Raw genomic sequence first — 15,088 nt, forward strand, 5'->3', positions numbered from 1 at the left:
TGATAAATTTGTGTGTGTGTGGTCCAATTAATTCTCCCTGTAGGACAGAGCGACAGTGGCGTGATCTTGCATACTGCCTCACCCTCCTGCCTATCTCTGAACGTGGCTTACATAAGATGCAGGAGAGCTTTGACTGCTTTGGGGATAAGCTGAGTGAAGAGGGGGTCTACAGCTCATTCAACACCGTTGTAGGCAGGATACGCCGGGGGGCCAAGCCTGAGCTCAAGGTGAGGGGGGGTAGGGACGGGAAAGGGAGGGGATGAAGGGCAGAGTGTCTGGCATGCTGTGGGTATGGTCTTTGCAGTGATCTGGCACAGTGAGCTAGTTAATAAATTAAAATGAGCTGCTGCTTATGCTACTGAGAGAGAGAGATTTTTGGTACAGTAGTTTTCTCTAACCAGTTTTTCATTTCTTACCATTGTTCTCTCTTCTTCAGGCTCTAATTGATGAGTTTGAGCAGAAAATCTCAGCTTTCCATAACCGAGGATTGAAGGACGTGGAACAACCTGCTGAACTGCTACCCACAGGCCCTTCAGAGAAGAGAAAGAAATGCATAGCAGGTGAGAAGGGGGGGGGGGGAGTGGACCGGCAGGGTAGAGGGAGGGAAGGGGGGGGGCGCCATGATCTTTGTCTATGTTCAATATATTACAAAAATTAATTTTTTAATTTTTGATTTTTTGTTACATTTGTACCCTGCGCTTTCCCACTCATGGCAGGCTCAATGCGGCAGGCAATGGAGGGTTAAGTGACTTGCCCAGAGTCACAAGGAGCTGCCTGTGCCGCGAATCGAACTCAGTTCCCCAGGATCAAAGTCCACCACTAGGCCACTCCTCCACTCCAGTTAAACATTGTACATTTTTATATTCTACTGCCCTCAGGTTAATAACTCATGGAAGAAAACATTATTTAAATTGAGACAGCTGAGGGCTGATATGTTCATTTTTTACTCTGGAGGCTTTTCGTCCAGATGATGGATTTTGCCTCATCTGAACTACTGCAATGTGCTTTTTCTAGGGTTAAGTTCTAGATATGTTAAAAAGCTTCAGCTACAGAAAACTGCTTTGAGATTGATTTCTTTTTTTGTATTAATGGCAAGGCTACTACACTGTGTTTATCTTTCTGCCCTCTCCCAGGTATAAAGGTACTAGTTATCTGTAACCTGGAATGTCCAGCACTCCAGGGATTATGGTCCTAACGCCACCAGGTGGAGAGACAGAAAGACACAGAAGGCTTTAGTAATACGAGAATAATCAGTAATTGTTTATTACACTTACCAATCAGGACTACAATTAGAATACGTAATATAATTAATTCTCTCATGAGACGTGACCTCTGACATTAGCTCTCTGATTGCCTCTGTCCATGAGTCTCCTTTTATACCCTTTTCTCTCATAGGCTAGTATTGGAAGTACAAAGTCAGCATATTCTAACATATTCCAGCATATTCTAGTAAATTCTATCTTACAGAAGCAAAGTTCTTCATAATTCTCAGTTACTGTTGTAAAGTTATTTTATGGTTCATGACCTGCTTCCAATAGCCAAACATATTTTGTTCAGGGCACTTATTACACCGTAACAACTATGGCTCCACTGCTCAACTGTTAATAAATATGATTCTAAAAACCTATTTGAGCAGTCCTCTAGGTTGTGGGATAAGATTCTTTATCCCTCATCTTTTAGTAAAATACATTTTCTGAGAATAATAAACCCTATTTTCTCGGTCATTGTTATTCCTGAAAGGAATTTTCTACCATTTGCTATTTGAGTAGAGCACAACTATTTGAAATTCCATAAGAAACCCCACCTTTCTGGACGAAGGTCTATTTCCTCTTGATTAATTATGCTGAATCAATTCGTGAAGTTCTTACTGTTTGTCTATGCCTCATATTAATGTTTAACTGTACACCAAGTTGACCCCTATTCAGGGGAAACGTGAATTGACGTTGACATTAAAAATGTGTAGTGTGTTTTACTGATCTACATAACATATGCTTCACTTTCAATGTGACAGAACAATTATAGAAATATTAAGAAAGTAAGAATAAGAAACAAAGTCCTGCCTTAAGAAGGTCCATAGTAAGTTAGAGCCCAACTATATCCAGTCACGGTAGCTGAGCAGAAGCAAATATTTTTTGGTGAAGAATCAAGCTGTTTCCCTGTGGACTAGCAGGATAGAATCAGCCAAACTCTTAACATTTGCGAATGCTCCCTCCTGTGTACTCATAGGGCTGTAACACTATGGCAAAAGGCGGGGTATAAATGTACTGAAATCAATACATAATGGTTCCTTCCCTCAGTCTTATGCTTTAAGAAGGTTCTGGTAGCAGGTGACCTTGTTGGGGAGTCTACTGTTTGGACTGGCAGCCCAAGGAGGACTCTCTTCCACCAAGAGACCTAGGATGTCCCAGAAAAGGGTTTGATGAGACAGGTGCAGCAGGAGAAGCAGGCAGGAGACCTGTCTGGTCTCAGAACCCCTCCCACACAAGGATGCTACAGTAGTTTATATATCTGATCCTTTTGGTGCTGAATATCTTGGAGGAGAGTCTGGCAAAGTGTAGCAGTGTAGAGAATCTGTTTCTTGATGGTGAAAGAAAGCTGAACAAGGCCTTTCCTGTCCATAGAATGTGCATATTTTTTTCCATGTGCTTTAGAGAGAACCTCCTTAGCTGCTGGTTCATTTTCTAAGGAGATGAATCGTCTTCATCCTCCTGTACACACCTGTCCTGAAAGAAGTCTGAATTTGGTGCTCAGGGCATTGGGGCGCCTACCTTTTGAACTGCTGAAGAAGGATCTTACCTTAAAGACAGTTTTCCTCTTAGCAGTTTCTTCAGCATGTAGAAGAGAATTGCAGGCGCTCTTATAGAGAGCCATTCCTCCATTTTACAGAGGCCAGGATTTATTTATTTATTTAATACATTTGTACCCCACATTTTCCCGCTAGTTGCAGGCTCAATGTGGCTTACACAAATCTATAGGAAGGCTACTGTACAGAAAAGCACAATTAAACGGTGTAAAAGTAAGATAGTAAACATCATTTAAACCACAATATGAAGAAGATAATAAAGATAATTAGTGTCCATGAATCTTAACTAGGAGTTAATCAAAATTATGTTGAACCTGGAGAATAAGCCTTCTTGAACAGGATGGACTTAAATAATTTTCTGAAATTTATCAGAATAGTTCTCTTTTCTTTCCAGAGGTGGTATCTTTGTTTCATATAAATCATGTGCTAGCATTTCCTTCCTATTGCATAGAAGATTTCAGGGACAAACATGTGTTTGGTAGGTGTCCATTGAGTGTTCATGAGGTCACCAGTTGGTATCATAGATCAGATAGGTTGTTTGCCCACTTTGGGGGCATCAAGAAGGGACAGGCAACCTTTAAGGCAGGCGTAGGCAAGCATGATCCTCACGAGCCACAACCCAGTCGAGTTTTCAGGATTTCACAATGAATGAGATTGTGTATGCACTGTTTCTATTGTATACAAGTAGATTTCATATGTATACATTGTGGAAATCTTTAAAAGTAGACTGGGTTGTGGCCTTCGAAGACCATGGTTGCCCATCCCTTTTGTAAGGGTGTGAAAACTTCTACAAGGCACTGTACGTGCCTGTCTGGACCTCCTGACCGGTGTCTCTTGCTCCTTGCACTATCTCAGAAAAACGTCGGCCCCTGTCTGTGATGAACAGCGGAAGTGACAGTAACTTTGTAACACCAAGGATGTCACAGCGGAAACGGCCCAGTCGCAAGCAAGTGGTGATGACTTTCTCCAGTGATGAGGAGGAGGAAGGTACTGAATGTCCACAGCACTCAAGACTAGTGTTTTGTCTTTGGGGGGGGGGGGGGGGGGGGGGGGGAGGAGAGAAAGAGTGCCCAATTGCAGCACTTAGCATGTGAGAGAATATACCACTTTTTCCACAGTGTCTCCCTGTTGTCCACTTTTGTTCTTTCCTTGATAACATTGAGATGTTTTTCCTATTGGTTGGTTTGTCTTTCCACAGACCTGGAGGCAGAGATGAGTGAAAATGAAACCCCAAAGAATACCACACCAATCCGTCGCACGTCTGCAAGAACAGCTCGCAAGAAATAACATTAGACGGCCTCCAGGAAAGCCGCCTTGTTCTGTTTTTTTTTTAAATCTGGTTTTGGAGGAATTTTATTCGTTTAAATAATGATGACCCATTCTGTACTTTTTCTCAGCTTCCTCTTTTTATCGTATCGTGAGAAAGCAGAGGGGTGAGAGTTGGGATTGATGGGGTCCATCACATACCGTGTATATCCTTGTTTTATTACTATTTTATTTTAATATGAATGTAAGTAAAGTTACTTCGGAGATTTTACAAAAGTCTGTTTTCTAATATTATTCAAAAATGAAGGGAAGTGTTGTTGCTGCTAAGGAATAAGGAGGAGCAGCAGGGTTGCTGGCTCCTGGCCTGTGTACACTCCACACACACAGTGTCACTATTTGCCTTGCTCAATGTTTTCTTCAGGCTTATGACCTGTGCATTCTCTCACTGTTGTACTGGATCAAGTGTGTTCAGTTTGTCCATCTTTGAGTTCTGAGGTACAGGGGGTGGTACAGACCCTGTTTCTAAGCTTCCAAGAGACAGGTGTGACGACAGGATTGTAAAATAGTCCAGCAGGCATTTCTCTGCTTCTCTCCTGAGGAAACAAGATCAGTGTTCGTAAATGTTTTGAAAGCAACTTATCACAGGTCTGTCAGTCTAAGAAATAGCCATAAGCAGCAGAAGACACCCCCCCCCCCCCCACCCCCACATCCAATAAAGTATTAAATGCAGCACAGAGAATTGAAGAGTAGATCTTCATTGGAGTCTTGTGCAAACGTGACACCGGTTCATATAAAGTGTAAATACTGCAAGGACAGGGAAACTGTGGATCCTCATAGCGTCGTCGCTCCAGACTGGCACAGGCTGATGGAGTCGGACAGAGGCCACTGGAGGTCTCATTCATCCTGAGGGTATTACACCTGGGAGGCTGGGACCCTTACCCCCTTCACTGCCCCTATTAAGGGTTGGAGTACCTCTGCTGACCACCACAGCAGACAGCCTTGAGTGCCTGCGGGGTTTGCTTTTAGTTTGGGGGGGGGGGGGGAGGCTGAAAACTATTAGTGGGCTAAACCCTTTCAGCTCCCTGTCTCCCTTGCAGTGCCCGTTTGCTTCTCAGAGCACAGCTCTTTTGGGGTGGCCTTATCAAGGGGGGGGGGGGGGGTGTCCCTTGCTGTTCATGGCTTGAGCCACATGGTTGTAGCAGCTTGAAGTGGTGTGCTGTTTGCCAAGGGATGGGCCTGGATCCAGCAGGAGTATGCAAATTTTGATCTAGCTGTGGGTCTGCACATCAGGACAGTCGTCCTTGGTAGAGCGAAGCAGTTCTGTAGTGGTACCAGGCCCTTCTTCAGTGGGAACTGGTATTATTTTGTAAGTCTCTGCTCTGGTAGCAGAGATTCAGCACTGAGAGGGGTGGTTTGTTTAGGTCTGGATTCTTTGAGTGAGCTGCTTGGCTATTTGGCAGCTGACTCCCAGGCGTACTGCATAGCTCACTTATAGGCTTACTTAGAAGTCAGTGTTCCTCAGTCTCTGTCTACTGATGGAAGTTCATAACCCATCACTCTGGAAGGACTAAAGGAATTAGCAGGTAAGACCTAATTTTACCATGCTGCATGGATGGGAAGAGTTGATCCTCACTGATATGTGTAAAGACTGAATGTTGCATGGACGGAAAGAGTGGCTCCTAACTGGAACGTGTGGAGAGTGAATGCTGCGTGGACAGAGGAAGAGTGGTGGTTCGTCAGAGCTGCACACAGATGTCAGATGGATACATGTAAAACCAGCAGAATGAATCAGCCACACAAGTGGCCATCCTGTGGCCCAAAATGGATTGTATTACCATGTTACCACTAGCCTCAAACTGCCTCAGGCTTGAACCTATCTTGTTTGTGAAGGTTGAGAACATCTGTGGCTGATTTATCCTGCTGTCTCATGAGAACCCTGCTTTCTTCAACCACACAAGCGGAGGGCGTTATGCAGTGATACGATTATTTAACTATAGTTTCGAAGTGTCACTTGGGAATGACATTGCAGAATGGATGGGAAGTTAGATGTATGAATAAAATAACTTTGAGGGATGACCAAAAGCACTGTATGATTTTGATTCCTGGTCCAAACGGTAATGCTTTGTGAAGGTATATATAGAGGACCGAGTAGCCACTTTTCCAGAGAACCATAAGTGATCTGAAGTGGCTTTCGATTGCCATACAGGTGTGGTCGTGCTCATTTAGAAGAGAGCCCTTTTTCAAAGGGAAAAAAAATACTTGGGAAGTCTTTCTGTGGAGTTGTACTCTGTGCATATGTGCATTTGTAATCTTAAACTATGGAGAATCTCTTCAGTCATTACAGGATGTGGTTTGGGATAGACAGTTTCAGAATTTCATACCAACCAACTAATCTTGGTAAAATTCTGGATTATTTCTGAACAGAATCTTATTTTAGTAACTTGGGTATATGGTGAATAATGAACTACTACTACTACTACTAACTAGCATTTCTAAAGCGCTACTAGGGTTACGCAGCGCTGTACAATTTAAACATAGAAGGACGGTCCCTGCTCAAAGAGCTTACAATCTAAAGGACAAATGTACAGTCAGTCAAATAGGGGCAAACCTTTTTTAAACCCAGAAACACTAACACTGTTAATACAACCTCCAGCAAAGAGTTTCAGAGCTTAACTATTTGCTGAGTAAAAAAAACTAGTGCCTGTAATTCTTATTCTGATTGCTGATGTAATTGTTAGGAAGAATCTTTCTGGAAACAGACTTTAGGGGTGCTGACTACATGGGTTTGAGAGGTGGTTTAATACATTTAAATTCTGTGCAGTAGGTTTTTATTTTTGGGAATCTGATAAGAAGTGAGATTGGTGCTCCATTCATCACTTCATGATGAGGTGCGATGATGTCAATGAACTTAACTCACTTGGACTTTAGACTCAGATCAGAAACTAATTCCAAGACTAGTTCTAATGTACATTTAAGCAGGCATCGGTTAGTTCAAGAACAACATATAGAGAATCTTTTTCTTTTGAAAGTGTAATGGGTGCTATACTTGGTGAGACTGAGGGTGAGCCCTGTGCCAAACAGTTTCTTCAGACCAGTCCAGATACATGGGAATATGCTCTCCTGCCAGCAGATGGAGGCACAGAACCACATTGTTCATGACGGGCTTTATGACATCACCTATTAAGTATACTGTGGAGCCCAGAATACTCTAGCAGTCAATACCAGATAGTAGGTGAGTTATCCTGTGCAGCCTGGATCTGGTCTGGTAGGCCCTCTGGAGGCCTTTATGCTGAGGGATTTTCCCTCTTGGACAAAAAAAGCCTGAGAAAAGGAAGCCACTAGGACTGGCTGAGTTGCTCCTTCTAGCTTAGGTGCTACATCCAGATGGTCCCCTCCCCACACACTCCATTGCAGGCTTGCCTGTGGAGGTGTTGGCTGCCTTTGTCTTGGTTGTCCTCTATGTTTGGGAAGGGGTGCTTGAGTGCCCTATCTGGGGATCAAGTCAGCAAACAAAAGCTAATTTAAAAAGAATAAATAAAATCATTAAGACTTAAGTATGGTGGCTATTTTTTTTAATGTTTAGATAAGATTCTTATCACTGTGGAAGATGTCTGCATCCATTCCTGTTTTCTGGGGTTACCGGTCCCCGCAGAGGTCCCCAAGGACTGTTTCACCTCGGGTGAGTTTATTATCTGTCCTCTTTGCTTAATTTCTTTTCTACTAGCACTAAAAAAAAAAAAAAAAAGTTACCACATCCACTGACTTTACACCATTCGTTGCTAAATGCCGATCTATATGATATCCGTACAGACCATAAATTGTCTTTTCTGTGTTTAACGAAACTTGGTTGAGGGATGGTGAGGAGGAAGTGTTCTTCAGTATCTTCCCTGGAATTATTCTGCGTATTCAGTTTCAAGATTATCCACGAACAGAGAAGGAACAGCCTTCGTACGTCTCAATACTGTTTCAGTATCTGAAATTTCTACCTCATCTTTCTCACTGTCTGAGATACTCTACTGAGTAGTGGTAAAAGCCCCAGCCACAATTACTGGTGTGTTGCAGTGTTTGCCAAAACGCAGATCTGTTCTACTAAGTACAACTGCGCAGTGTTAATGCTCCAGTGAAGCAAGAAGTTTGCTTTGGCATTTGCCAGCGCTTACACGTCGGAAGTAAAATACTTGTGATCTTGGTTGGTGTATGGACAAAGACCTGGGTCAGGTCGACCCCTAGACTGACTGGCAACTGAATTTGGGGACAATCCTTCAGAAATGTTGCAAGACCATTCCTGTGGGTCACTATGGGCACCGGCCAATCACTTGTCACAATCTCATCAACCCATCTGAGGCAGTGCTGATGACAAAATGATATAAAAGGCATCAACTCAGCTCATGTACACTTCTCAACTCATCCATTTATTCATAACAACTGCCCTCATTTGCACTTAAACTATGCCCGTAATCTATTTGTTTAATTATCTGTTTTCCACCTTCATTCTTGGCTGACAGTGTAAATTATGTTTCAACAGTTTTTATTAATGAAGCACAAAAATTATGTTTGCATGTTATAAGTACCAGTACAATCAATCAACGAACATTAACTGCAATAAATGTCAAATATTATACCCCTTCATTAATCTTTTAACTTTTGTCCCCCCCCCCCCTTCCCTAATATTTAATGTTCTTTTCAACAAGGTTTATTTATTAATAACAATTTGACAAAAACTCCTTACCCCCTTACCACTCGATCAGGACTCCAACATGCAGAAGCCTCCTAAAACCTTCAAGGTCCATTATCCCTATCTAAGCTTAAAGATATATCTCCCTTCTCTCATGTTTTTATACAGTTCAACAATCATCATTGTGGGACATTTCAACAAAGCGATCTTCCTTGGAGTCTCTGCATATGGATATAACTCCTCGATCACCGACTTCAAGATCAGCTTGTCTTTCCATCCCCAAAAAACTTCTATATTAAAACCCTCCCCCCCCCCCCACAACTGACAGAGTGTAAATTAATTAATCCCATCAGTGGCTTCAATTACCTTCCCTAATTTTGTACTAGGTGATCTTTTATTTAATGTGGGGGGGGGGGGTTTAAGTAAAAATAAACAAGAACATCCAACAATAACCATTTCACTAACATTAAAACAACTCCCAGATCCTCCCTCCCCCTTCCCTATTCTTTCTCCCCAATCCCTCCTCCTAGGTGATTCTTTTATACAGACTCCCTCATTAGAACTCAGGACAAATGCTTTCTGAGTTTGCTTAGTGGAAAATGTCTAGGTGGGCTTTCTAAGCAGAAACACTCTGAACCTAGGAGAGTGGCATCTTAGAGAGGAGGTCTTTCCACACATTATGCAGCACTGTGGAGGAGTGGCCTAGTGGTTAGGGTGGTGGACTTTGGTCCTGGGGAACTGAGGAACTGAGTTCGATTCCCGGCACAGGCAGCTCCTTGTGACTCTGGGCAAGTCACTTAACTCTCCATTGCCTGCCGCATTGAGCCTGCCATGAGTGGGAAAAGGCGTGGGGTACAAATGTAAAAAAAAAAAAAAACACTGCAGATGATCGGTCAAGAACACAAAGGTTCTGAAAGTGTTCATTTGTATGAAAGAATGCCATGCAACAGGATAGACATGCAGGTATGGCTGTGAGCTGGACTGTTGTATGTGTTTCAGCTGTGACCCTTACTGGGCAGAGTAATCATTCTGGTAGCTCAAGTAGACCATGGCACAGAGATCTAATGAGATTTGAAAGTGGGAGATATCTAATGTCCAGGGTGGAAGGTCATCTGGTACAGGGACCAATACAGATACAGGACATCTCTGTTCTATCTTACTGCATGGCTCTTGAGAGGCAAGGTTTCAAGGAATGGGATACTACAGTTGTGTCATGCGAAGCACAAGGATATCAACCTCTGGCTTGCATAAGGGTATGGTAGATTTTCAAGTCATGGTGCCTGGAATGGCAGGTTGTATCATTGAGGTCTTCTATCTCAGATTTTAGATATTTTGCAGGATGTGGAGGAGTGGCCTAGTGGTTAGGGTGGTGGACTTTGGTCCTGGGGAACCGAGGAACTGAGTTCGATTCCCGGCACAGGCAGCTCCTTGTGACTCTGGGCAAGTCACTTAACCCTCCATTGCCTGCCGCATTGAGCCTGCCATGAGTAGGAAAAATGTGAAAATAATGGTTTGTTTATTTTATTTATTTTACAAGTTCATAATCAGAACTATCTAAAATTCTAGTCGGATAACAAAGGGTAACATATATAATTCAAAATAATTAAAACAAAATACACAAAAAAACTAACATAAAAGACAATATGAACATGAAAGACTGAAAACATTTTACTTATTAGGTATTTGCTGTACTGCCTATACAGTTAGAAAGGAACTCCAATTAAATTAGCAATAAACACAGAAATAAGGCAGAGTATTTCAAGGGATAGGGAAATCCATGGCAGGCACGCTGGTAAGACCAAGATCCAACACTGTAGATTCAGTCTTTGTTAAATGCTAGCATAAAGTAATACGTCTTCAGGTCTATTTTGAATTTGCAAAAGAAAGATCAGTTCTAAGTGGTAGATGTACTAAATTTCATAAGGCCAGTGCTAAGTAGAAGAAAGCTGTGAACTGGGTAGAATCTAGATAAACCTTAGACAGAGATAGCAAAGTAAGTAGTAATTCTGAAGAATGGAGGTGATGAACCGGATGATATGGTCTCAGAAGTGAAGCCAAGTAAGGTAAGGAACCAGGTGAAGTGCTTTATAGTCAAGTATGGAGAGACATTGGAAGGCATGCACAACCCATCAGTCTTTCTGGGCCGGTGCGAAGGTGCACTAAGGAAAAGTTTTATACTTGAATTGATATTGAATGGAAGCCCGTGGTAGTGTTGACATAGTACTGGTGTCACTCTGTCATACTTCCTAGTCCATGTAAAACACAGAAGAACACAAGTCTTCACACACTCAAAAAGGACACAGCAAAGACGACACAGATATGGTCTCTAGACAATGCTGAAAGAGTCCAAATTTACTGTGTAGCTTAAGACTCGACGCGGCCATGTTTTGGCCAACCAGCCTGCCTCAGGAGTCTTTACAGTCTCTCAAGAATGTTTATGGAAAAAAACATAAATCTGTCTATAGCATCAAATAAAAAAACTGGTATATTAAAACCCAATGCTCAAAGTCCAGAGTTATACACATTTTGGTAATCCATCTGGTTCCTACCCCTCTAAATGTAGTGTCATTGTTCCTTATTAATCTATTCATTTCTTTCCTGGTGTTTTGAGAGACAGTAGTTGATGTGAGGTGTCTACATAGGTTGGATGGGGAGAATGTTTTATCTGAAAAGAACCAAAGAGTTTTGGCAGTCAGACCAGTTCTATGTGGTGGTCATCTGATTGTCCCTTGGTTCAGAGAGGGAAGTTTGTTTTTTACTGCCTTTTAAGGAAATACTGGCTGGTTATGGGCTGCACATGATACCATAATGTGATGTCATAAAGCCAGTGGTTCTTAGTCTCCATCTGCTGGCGGGGGAGCGTATACCCATGCGTCAGGACTGGTCTGGAGGGACTCGAGAGAGGAAAATGTGCAGGTAAGATGTAATTTATCATTTATAGGTGTCTGTGCTTTACACTCAAGTACTACTTCCCCTTTTTCTTCAATCTATAGCACACAGGTAAAGAGTCCCAGGTAGAAACAAATCTCACATACCTTCAAGCCTAGCCAGGGCTCTATATCGGCAGGAAAATTTGGAGTCCATGAACAGTGGCCTAGTGATTAGGGTGGTGGACTTTGGTCCTGGAGAACTGAGGAACTGAGTTCGATTCACACTTCAGGCACAGGCAGCTCCTTGTAACTCTGGGCAAGTCACTTAACCCTCCATTGCCCCATGTAAGCCGCATTGAGCCTGCCATGAGTGGGAAAGCGCAGGGTACAAATGTAACAAAAAATACCCCACCCAGTTATTGGTCAAATCCCAGAAGAACACAATATATAAACAGCAGGCAGATAAAGACAAGCCTATTGTCCCCAGAAAAAGGGCTAAAGACCTAGAAAAATTTTCCGATGGCTCACTGTTCAGGTGCTCTCTCTCTTATCTCCTTGGCATTTTTCCTGCAGCAGTTTCCTGGTTTGCAAAAGGGTGCTTGTGTTGTCCTTGCTCACATTTCTTCTCGCAACCATCGTGGTCAGGTGCTGGTACCTCTGAATCTTTTCCTTCACAGTGTAGTTAAATTAAACAACCAGAGGAAATGATTCCTCTCTCTTTAGGAATTTATTTACCTCTCAGTCCAATAACACAAGACCACTCTTGAGTAGGATTCACTTGGGACTCGGGTCCTACCTCTTTATTCATTCTGGGTCATCTGCTTGGACGCTCGCTTCAGCTCCACCTTATAGACTAGCTTACTTCTCTCTCTCCTCTCTGGGATCTCCCCTACTGATCCCTGTACTACACTTAGGGGACTAAAGCCCGTTATAGCTTAACTACCCTATCTTCTCATTCCTTCCTCTTCTAGGAAGAAACATCACAGCAAGGCATCTTCGGCTCCTGTGAAGGAGGAGAACAAGCCGCTCCCTACACTCCATTTTATACTTTTGCCAGATTAACCCACACCTCACCTTGGAGAGGAGATCCAGAATGTTTCTCCTGTCTGTCCAAGGTATGCATATTTTAAAAGTCCTGCTACATCTCTCACACCATCCTCCCTTGAAAGAAATTGCAGCATTTAATCTATTTAACAAAACACTCCACATCATTAATTCCAGTTGGTACATAATAGATACATTATTTTCAGAATCCAACTGATTTGCAAAATACACGTTATCATACATAACTGTTGTGATAATTAAAGCTTACTGATATTCACTGTTTTCAAGCAAAGGACAACACCAGTACAACATTTATCGAACCACTATCCATGCCCCCTCCCTCCCCAACCCCATTACCTTTTTTTTTTTAACAAACTGGTAGAACATTAAGGCATTTTACTAATATGATCAGGTTGGTACTGACACATAAGTAATGCCACACTGGGAAAAGACCAAGGGTCCATCGAGCCCAGCATCCTGTCCACGACAGCGGCCAATCCAGGCCAAGGGCACCTGCCAAGCTTCCCAAACGTACAAACATTCTATACATGTTATTCCTGGAATTGTGGATTTTTCCCAAGTCCATTTAGTAGCGGTTTATGGACTTGTCCTTTAGGAAACATCTAACCCCTTTTTAAACTCTGCCAAGCTAACCGCCTTAACCATGTTCTCCGGCAACGAATTCCAGAGTTTAATTACGCGTTGGGTGAAGAAAAATTTTCTCCTATTTGTTTTAATGTACTACAGTGAAGTTTCATTGCATGCCCCCTAGTCTAATATTTTTGGAAAGCGTGACCAGATGCTTCACATCCACCTGTTCCACTCCACTCATTATTTTATATACCTCTATCATGTCTCCCCTCAGCCGTCTCTTCTCCAAGCTGAAAAGCCCTAGCCTCCTTAGTCTTTCTTCATAGGGAAGTCGTCCCATCCCCGCTATCATTTTAGTCACCCTTCGCTGCACCTTTTCCAATTCCACTATATCTTTCTTGAGATGCAGCGACCAGAATTGGACACAATACTCAAGGTGCGGTCGCATCATGGAACGATACAACGGCATTATAACATCCTCACACCTGTCTTCTATACCTTTCCTAATAATACCCAACATTCTATTCGCTTTCCTAGCCACAGCAGCACACTGAGCAGAAGGTTTCAGTGTATTATCGACGACGACACCCTTTCTTGGTCCGTAACTCCTAACGTGGAACCTTGCATGACGTAGCTATAATTTGGTCAGGTTGTATGGGCATTAGCATTGCGCAACCATGATCTAGCTAGTGGTGGCTGAATAACACAAGAGAATCTCGGCTTCTTCATCTGGTGGGTGATGCTGGGGCAGAACAGGAAGTCAGGGCTGGAATAAACACTCTGCACTCCAGCATGAGAGAAGAGTGGCTTGGTGGAGACGGCGCTGCCCACCTGCAGTGGAGGTATAAGGGAGAAGATGGCAGCTCTGCCCATCTTGCTGGGAGCCTGCGTACATGACAGTGGGAGCATGAGCCTTCCTGTTGGGACCAGGCCCTTTGATCTAATCCAGTATGCATATGGCCAGACCTGAGTGTTATCCACATGCAGCAGGCTCTGTAGTGTACGGGAGAGCTTTCCTGTGAGAATCTTGCTCTCTGTCTCGTAAAAGGATCATCCTACCCAATACATGGAGGGTGACAAGATGGGAGAGATCTCAAAATAAGAGGCTTATCTGCACCTTTCCCAGGAGAGCAATGGCAAGAAGGCTGTTCTAATCTTCCTTTCTTGGAGGCAGACGTTGGCGAGACCTTTTCCGCATGGTGGATCCCATAGCGGACAAGAGATATATCCTGTTAGTCTTAGCTGCTGAGGCGATTTGGTTCTTGGAAAGCAGGGGGATCCAGTGTGCGGCCAGGTGTATAGAACAGACTGAGGCAGCAACAGGTGGACCACTGTGGTAGGAATTGCTTGCACATTCTCAGAAGCCTAGGCTTTTCTGAGCTTTAGGAGAGCTAATCTGTCCATGTTGCTGTCAGATGTCACTAGTGCATGGTTGATGCTTTCTGCTTCTCCTTGGAGAATCTGTCAATAAAGTTCTGTTCCTGAGTAACAGTGGGCAACTCCCTTCTCGCTGCATCACCACTGGGGAAAAGTTAATAAACAGATGACATGATGCTAACAAGAGAAGTCAATTTGTCTCTGTGGCCCCCCTCTAGGGTATCAGCTGGAGTCTCTGTCCCCATTCCAGAATAATTAGGGTTTTCTGACCACAGACCTTGGGGTACGTTCACCTGAGATTTGCCTGTGATTCTCACATAAAGCATGTATATGCTGCTCCTGATATACCACCACAATCCAATTCAGTTCTCAGAATAGCCTGTATGAGCAGATGGTGATCAGGAAATCTTTGAATATGGGGGTCTGTGTTTTTCCAAGACAGCCTCCATCCAACAGTCTTAA

At 43.1% G+C, this 15,088-nt stretch overlaps 2 protein-coding genes across 2 annotated transcripts in view; both read left to right on the forward strand.

Annotated features, from left to right (window-relative positions):
* The window catches only part of NCAPD2 (non-SMC condensin I complex subunit D2), a 30,048-nt gene extending 25,709 nt beyond the window's left edge, over positions 1-4,339 (forward strand). The window contains exons 29-32 of the mRNA XM_030187889.1: positions 44-227; positions 437-560; positions 3,659-3,790; positions 4,002-4,339. Coding sequence (XP_030043749.1) covers positions 44-227; positions 437-560; positions 3,659-3,790; positions 4,002-4,090 — 529 coding nt within the window. The 3' untranslated portion in view covers positions 4,091-4,339. The remainder of the gene's footprint in view (positions 1-43; positions 228-436; positions 561-3,658; positions 3,791-4,001) is intronic.
* GAPDH (glyceraldehyde-3-phosphate dehydrogenase) overlaps positions 1-15,088 on the forward strand; it is a 34,956-nt gene that overhangs the window by 2,117 nt on the left and 17,751 nt on the right. The window contains exon 2 of the mRNA XM_030187888.1: positions 13,793-13,799. The gene's annotated coding sequence lies outside the window, so the exon portion shown is untranslated. The remainder of the gene's footprint in view (positions 1-13,792; positions 13,800-15,088) is intronic.

The sequence above is a fragment of the Microcaecilia unicolor genome, chromosome 14 (assembly GCF_901765095.1).
Source record: "Microcaecilia unicolor chromosome 14, aMicUni1.1, whole genome shotgun sequence".
Classification (NCBI taxonomy): domain Eukaryota; kingdom Metazoa; phylum Chordata; class Amphibia; order Gymnophiona; family Siphonopidae; genus Microcaecilia; species Microcaecilia unicolor.